The 7,786-nt window shown below is 43.4% G+C and overlaps 1 protein-coding gene and 1 long non-coding RNA gene across 2 annotated transcripts; one reads left to right on the top strand and one right to left on the bottom strand.

Moving 5' to 3' along the window:
* Positions 1-504: 504 nt before the first annotated feature.
* Positions 505-3,328, bottom strand: LOC308477333 (tigger transposable element-derived protein 1-like). Its single transcript, XM_081005818.1, has 2 exons — positions 3,026-3,328; positions 505-2,533 (listed from the first exon to the last, which is right to left on the bottom strand). The coding sequence occupies exon 2, from the start codon at positions 2,349-2,351 to the stop codon at positions 735-737; it is 1,617 nt and encodes a 538-aa protein (XP_080861944.1). The 5' UTR covers positions 2,352-2,533; positions 3,026-3,328; the 3' UTR covers positions 505-734.
* Positions 3,329-4,854: 1,526 nt separating this feature from the next.
* On the top strand, positions 4,855-6,660 carry LOC308477284. The gene is made up of 2 exons (XR_013986443.1): positions 4,855-4,899; positions 6,028-6,660. It is a non-coding gene; the product is annotated as an uncharacterized lncRNA (long non-coding RNA).
* The last annotated feature ends 1,126 nt before the right edge of the window (positions 6,661-7,786 follow it).

Raw genomic sequence — 7,786 nt, 5'->3', positions numbered from 1 at the left:
AAAGGGACACATTTTTCCTGTGTGACATTATGCCCGCACCTTGGCAGTCTCTCAAATCTTCTGCCTCTGTCCACTCCTCAGAGCACAGTGGGGGAATAATAGCTTTTTACATTGTCAATAACTCTTAATGGCCCAGCGCCTGGCTTTCCATTGTTTCTCAATGGCTTTGCACTTAGCTAGCCTGGCCAGGCTGGTTTGCATAAGCTAACCCAGGAATTTCTTGTCGGGCACAGTTCTGCAGCTTGTATTTTCCCTAGACTCTGATACCCCAGATCTATGACATTACATTTTGAGAGTAGCACCAGTATTTGTTTGTTTGTTTGGTAGCAACTTAAGAGTCAGCCCTTTTAAATACAGTGGTTCCTCGCAAGACGAAATTAATTTGTTCCGCGAGTTTTTTCGTCTAGCGAATTTTTCGTCTTGCGAAGCACGGTTTCCCATAGGAATGCATTGAAATTCAATTAATGCGTTCCTATGGTCAAAAAAAGTCCAAACAAAGCCAAATTTGGTACAACAATAGTTTATTAACTGCTCTTTAAAGTCACACATACTTTAAAGAGCATTTCAAAAATTGAAGGAACAATAAATTAAGTTTCTAAACATGACAGAAAAACATTTAAAAATCAACAAAGTGTACTGTACATACATTTTCTAAGACTCTGGGGGACCACTCGAAGAAGGTTCCTCTTCCACTCTTTGCTTCTTGCTGAGGAACCTGTCTATGGTCTGCTGCTTCATCCGCCTTTCAGCAGCTCCCTGAGAGGCAACATGACCGTCGTATCAAAAGTGTTCGCTTGGTCATGTGCCACGTGCTTGTTAGGGTGGTGCCGCTCTGCAAAAGCCTGCACCTCCTTCCACTTCTGGCAAATGTCCCTCTGTTCTTTGGAGGACAGCCGTTCCTCAGTTGCTTCCTCCTCTTCCAGCGAGGCCTGCTCCTGCGCAACCTCTGCCTGCAGTTCAACCAGCTCCTGGGTGGTCAGCTCGTAGTCGTGCTCCTCCACCAGCTCGCTGACGTCCTCCTCTGTGACCTCCAGGCCCATGGTCCTCCCCAGGGCAACAATGTCCTGCACCACTGTTGACTCTGGTGCATCAGAGTCACTTGGTGCCACACAGTCCGGCCACAGGCTGCGCCAAGCGCAATTCAAATTTCTCTGGCTGATCCCCTTCCAGGCCGTGGTGATCATCTTCAAGCAGGTGACGATGTCGAAGTGGTCCTTCCAAAATTCCCGCAGGGTGATGGTGGTGCAATCAGTCACCTCGAAGCATCGCCTGAAAAGCTCCTTGGTGTAGAGTTTTTTGAAATTGGCGATGACCTGCTGATCCATCGGCTGGAGCAGTGGCGTGGTGTTAGGCGGCAGGAACATGATGTTGATGAAGCTGACCTCCTCCAACAAGTCCACCTCAAGGCCTTTAGGATGAACAGGAGCATTGTCCATCAGAAGCAAAGCCTTCAGCGGTAGGTCGTTGTCCAGCAGGTACTGTTTGACAGCAGGGCCAAAAGCAAGATTGACCCAGTCCACAAACAGCACACGTGTGACCCAAGCCTTGCTGTTGGATCGCCACATGACACTCAGCCGCTCCTTGTCGACCTTGTGTTTCTTGAAGGCCCGTGGGTTCTCCGAGTGGTACACCAGCAGGGGCTTGAGCTTCAGGTCGCCGCTTGCGTTGGCACAGAAGAGCAGGGTCAGGCGGTCCTTCATGGGCTTGTGGCCAGGCAACTTGGCCTCCTCCTGTGTGATGAAAGTCCTTTTGGGCATCCTCTTCCAAAACAGCCCAGTCTCGTCGCAGTTGAAGACCTGCTGTGGAACGTAGCCCTCCGTCTTCACAGCCTCCAGGAACTCCGCTGCAAAGTCTTCAGCCGCAGGAACATCAGAACTGGCAGCCTCTCCATGCCTGACCACGCTGTGGATTCCAGATCTTGCCTTGAACCGGTCAAACCAGCCTCTGCTTGCCTTGAAGACTTCTGGCTCGCCTGAGGTTCCTGGCTGTTCCCGGATGAGGTCTGCGTGCAAGGCCTTGGCCTTCTCACAAATGACGGCCTCAGTCACTGTGTCCCCTGCACGCTGCTTCTCTTCTAACCAGATGAGCAGCAACTTCTCGACCTCCTCCAGAACAGCTGGGCGGTTCTTCACGATCCTGGTGACTCCCTTGGCTGCATCAGTCGCAAGGATCTTCTCCCTCATCTTCAGGATGGTCCCGATGGTCGATGGGTTCCTGCCGTACTCCCTGGCGAGGTCCATCACATGCATTCCACCGTCGTGCTTCCAGATGATCTCCTTCTTCATTTCCAGCGTCTCCTTCTCCTTCTTCCTCTCGCCGGCCTCCGCAGCAGCAGTCTTCTTGGGTCCCATGGCAGCACAGCTCTTACCTTCGTAAACTCAGAAAAAGAAAAAGAAATCAGCAATTCAAACCCAGAACCAAGTCCTTGAATTCCAAACACCCAACCCAAAATCCAAAAACCCCCAAAAAGGTTTTAAAAGTTTAACTTACGAAATGGCTGCAAATCACCAAAGTCTTCGAAATCCTCAAATGGCTGCAAAAGAAGTTTTGGGAAAGCTTTAAAAATCACCAAAGTCTTCAAAAACCTCAACTGTTCCCCCAGCCCCTCCCCAACTGTTGCAAACCCCTCCCCAACTGTTGCAAACCCCTCCCCAGCTGTTCCCCCAGCCACCCAGCACACAGAAATTCAAAACCCAGAATTTTTTTTCAAAAAAACACAACATGGCCCAATGGTCACAGAAAATCATAAAAATTCAAAAAAAACCACACAAGCTCCCAGATTCTTGCAAACCCCTCCCCAGCTGTTCCCCCAGCCACCCAGCACACAGAAATTCAAAACCCAGAATTTTTTTTCAAAAAAAAACCAACATGGCCCAATGGTCACAGAAAATCATAAAAATGCAGAAAAAAGCCACACAAGCTCCCAGATTCTTGCAAACCTCTCCCCAACACCAAGTCCTTGAATTCTAAACACCCCAACCCAAAATCCAACCCCCCAAAAAAAAGTTTTAAAAGTTTAACTTACCAAACGGCTGCAAAAGAAGTTTTGGAAAAGCTTCAAAAATTCAGCAAACTCTTTAAAAAGCTCAAAAAGGCCACCACACCGCGTGCAATGTGTTGCTCCTCAAAGTCAAGTCGCAACTGCACCTCTTCAAGCAATGCACCCTGGGTATTAACGGTTTTACAAAAAAGGAAACAAACTTGCAAGACATTTTCGTCTTGCGAAGCAAGCCCATAGGGAAATTCGTCTTGCGAAGCAACTTGAAAACGGAAAACTCTTTCGTCTAGCGAGTTTTTCGTCTTGCGAGGCGTTCGTCTTGCGGGACACCACTGTATTTTGAAGCTTTAGCCTTGACCTATAGGTTTGTATTTTTATACTTTATGTGACAGAAGCCTTCATGATAACTAAACAATCCTTTTGTGTTACAGTCTTTGGAAGAGACAAGCCTTGGTGGTGTAGCTCCATTGAGTCAAATATTTCAGAAGAACTACCATAATTCACCGCAATTACGGTATACCAGTTTATAAGCTTTGGATCTCATTTAAACATCTGACATTATTTATTATATTAATACTCTGGATGATGAACAGATTTTTGTAAAGACAAAGATTAATACTGTTTTGAAAAGGAATGAGATGTAGTTTGCATTTAGAGGCAACACTACCTAATTTGTAGTTTCTGAAACAATATGTGAACTGAAGCACAGCTGTCCTTTGAAATTTGCACTTTTGCAACACAGTTCATCAGCTGAGTAAGCCAAGCTGTGTAAAAGTGCATAAAAATGGGTCCTGTCAGGGTGAAAGGTGGGGTATAAATAAATCTGTACTAATAATAAATTACTGAGAATAACATACAGAGCTAATGAAAATTGTATAAAAAATTAGCCAAAAAATAGCCAAAAACTGCAAACAACGTACACATTAGGATAAAGTTGCACTAGAATGCTAATGAAATTTCACAAGGATTTTCTTTTTTAAACTGCAAATTGATGTTGAGAACTGAACTTAAGATTTGAAAAATTAGAATAAAATTGTCTGATTTGCCCATTACTAACAGTCGACTTGTTACACTCATTCACCCATCTGCCAAAAACAGACCAGTATATTCTAACCTCTTTTATTTTTCTTATGGTACATCAACCATAACTATGGCCCCAAATAAGTTACTACCCAGTTACATTTCAACCATTAAGGAAACAATATTTTCAACAAATCCTTTCTACATGAAGAATACCATTATTGCTATTATCCACAGCAGGGGATAGCAAAAATCTGGATGAAAGCTGGATACCCCACAGCTTATTCCGGTTCTGATGTGCTGCTGGTAATTGTGCCATTACTGCCTTTGGCAAGATATAATTTTCCACCACAAATTGCCAAACTGTAAACTTAGCAGGAAGAGAGTGATCATTTCATTTTGCTTGAAGAAATGAGGAATTACAACATCAGCACAAACCAATACCTCACGTTCGAGATAATGTATAATTAAAAACAAGATCCTGAATGTTTTCTGCATTAACACTTGATGGAATAATCCTCCTAATTTCAGCTGTAGGAGAAGGCTGTATTAACATTCTTAGCTTTCTTTTTGAGTGGAATGGATTGTATCAATATAAAAGTTCTAAAAACGAAAATTAATATAGCATGCAAAGTTGTTATAGGAGATTTCAGTCTCCAGTGTTGTCACAGACTGCTAGATTTTTAATAGCACCAGATTCACTTTGAAACCGCCATAAATATTAGGAAGCATCATTTCTGATCTATCCAAAGTGTCAGAGTTACTGGGATTGCATGTAACTGATTGCAGAAAAAGAGGGAAGTCAGTGGACTGTATCCATTGTTTTCTTTTCATTCACAGAGGAATCTTCAATCCATCTTGTGAGGAGAAAGTGAAGGAGGGTGAGTGATTTTTGCAAATTCCCCTTTTCCTCTGCAGCCCCTTGTACCACCTCAGCCCTCCTCTGGGCAGAGGGTGTGCAGCAAAAGGAGGATCCCCCCCCCCCATTCACTGCCATTCACAGAAAGGGTTCAAAGAGCCTTCCATGAAACAACGTATTTTTCTGCCCAATTTTGAGGTTTCTTGACCTAGGATTTTTAAATATAAAGGGCAGCAAGGAAAGATTGCGGAAGGAGCTGCAGCCTAAGAGACTGTAGTATATTGTGACACTGGTTCTATAAGAGTAGTCCTACAACTCCTAGAGAGGGGCTGCCTACTTCTTGTAGGCGAGGAGAGAGTGTGGGAGTTCAGGGAGGAGAGCTTGCAGGCAGCAGGAACTGTTTTGTATGTGTGTGCTGAGCATGATGAAGCACATGGGCATCCATTGGAGTCATCCTTGGAGAGTCACCCACACCACTGAGGTGCTGTGTCTGCTCAACACTGCAGAGCTGCCTGGGGTGGGTGGGACTGGGGCAATGAGGAGTCTCATATTTTAAATGGGACATGCTCAGTTGTTTCTCAAGGCTGGCATGTGTGTTTGTGTACAGTATGTGCTTTGCTGGGAGTTGTAAGCCTCCACTAGCTCAGAGCATTTTTGTGGTCCACAAAAACCACACTTTTTTTTTTTTTGGTCTTTAAGATACCAAAAGACTTAGAGGTGTTCCATGGGGGGGGGGTAGTGGCCATTGTTTTGGGAACTGCATCTAACCACCTTTATCTCCTGCAGCTGGAGGTTCCAAGACAGGATCCCAGCCACATAAGTAACAGAAGTGGGCAACCATGGTGTAAATGTAACCGCTGCAAATGTTTCTTGACTCTTGACACTCTTTGTGTGCATTTACTGCACCTGTGTTCAGCCATTCATCTGAGCAAGCAGAGTCTTAAAACATGGCTGGAGGCAGACAGACAAGCCTCCCTGCCAACATTCCTGGGTGTGTGGGCTCCTTCTTACACCTTTGCACAGTTTGTTCTTGGTCTGCAAAAAAATTGTATGTTTTGTTGAAGGATTGCATAATAATACATTGAAGTGCTATGTAGTTTTTGTTGTTGCTGCTGTTGCCATTTATTATCTGCATTGTTTTTCTCATCAGTTTCCACTGGACGTGACATGTCCATCCCCATTCAAAACCACCTGCGACTATTTGTGAACTACTAAGTATATTTGATTCATGCCAATGCCAAATGGTACAATCTTTTGTAAAATTGTAATAAGTATGCCGATGAGGAAATAGAAAGAATAATACACCTTTTGTTGGCCTCTTTGGTGGTTGGAGAGTCCTGTGAAATCTGACACATTCATGTATGTCAGCAAGATATTGCCTTAATTAAAGGTTTCACAGTAATTTATTCAAACCACTGTTCTACTCTTTATGCTTCGTTAGGGACATACAGCCTTTATCCTGAGAACATAACTATAATACTGATAATACTGAGGAACTGGACACAGAGAAATATATTTATTGCCCAGATTTGAAATGCCTCTCTTGAATTCAGGAAAATATCTGAAGATCTTAGTAGGAAATGTGTATGCAGAAGAGAGGAAATCGTTTCCCCCTTTGCCAGCATCCATACCATCATGGCAGGCATTTTAGTGAGAGGTACATCTAACTACTGTATACTAAAATATGAGATTGGCTAGTGATTTAGAATTTATTGTAAGACTTGAAGCAACTTGTTATTTTTATTCTTGACTGAGTTAATTAAAAAATGGAGACTGATTTATATTTCAATTTGCAAAACTCTTTAACTTTTTGAAAATCTCTATCATGGTGTTCACACTTGTAAGACAAATATTAGGCCTTCTTGGCTTATTAAGGCTGTGACTTATTTGTACTTCCAAAAACTATAGTGAAGATGCCAAATGCACCTCTGTAGGGAGATAATGCCATAACTGCCACAGAGAATGTCCTCTCCTGGATACCTGTCTCCTTAAACTTCTGAGGGTGATGGAACTACCAAGAGGGGGCCCCTCTGCTGATTTTTAAATGGGGATCCAGTGCGGAGTGGGGATCCTAGAAATTATGGCTAATTAGTTTAACATGTCCCGGGAATACTAGTGGGAAGTACTGTTAAAGGTAAAATAACCAAACAAAGAACAAGCCTTGCTGAAGCAGAGCCAGCATGGCTTTTGCAAAGGGAAGTCCTGGCTCACCAAAATTCACCCAAGGGGAAAGCAGTGGGACAAGAGGAAGTGTGGACGAGCCCATAGAGAGGGGCAAGGAGGACCTGCATTTAGCCCCCATCACTAGTATAGAGCAATGTACTGGCTGTCAAAATGCAGAGGTGTGGGGTTTCTTTTTTTAATGGGATAAACTTGAAGATAACAACTGATTCAAGAGATATGACACAGTGGCAAAAAATATTCATAAATTTATTTGTCAATTGAAACGACCAAGGCTTGCAAAGAACCCGAAGTAAAACCAATTAGAAGGGGATGAGGACACTCCCAAACCCCGAAATATTATCAAGCAAACCACAGCAACCAAGAATTGTCCTGTTATAGTTAGAGGGAGCTTCAGAAAAGCTACAGGTAGGCATCAAAGCAAAAAGGGAAACATTTGCAGTTAATAGAACAAGCCACATTTGTGTGCTGTATGGGCAGGAGCAGGAGACCTAAAAACCCTTCTTATACACCATGTTAAAAAAAAGGGGGGTGGGAATGAATTTTAGGAAAATTATTGTGAAAAAAATCCCTGTTCCCATTCCTCTCACATCCAAATTTATCTCATGTTTCTAAAGAAGAGAACTACATAAGATGGAAAACAAAAATCATGTAGAATGAGTTACTTCTGTGAAAATACAGAAAAACTATGTGATGGATTGGGCTGTGGGAAAGTCACCCCTAGTAGG

The sequence above is a fragment of the Podarcis pityusensis genome (genome assembly GCF_964106645.2).
Source record: "Podarcis pityusensis genome assembly, chromosome: 5".
Lineage (NCBI taxonomy): Eukaryota > Metazoa > Chordata > Lepidosauria > Squamata > Lacertidae > Podarcis > Podarcis pityusensis.
This window is presented reverse-complemented; position numbering and strand designations above follow the sequence as displayed.

Bases quoted from the DNA above. Each gene is read 5' to 3' on its own strand.
- LOC308477333 (XM_081005818.1), bottom strand. From the start codon at position 2,351: ATGGGACCCAAGAAGACTGCTGCTGCGGAGGCCGGCGAGAGGAAGAAG.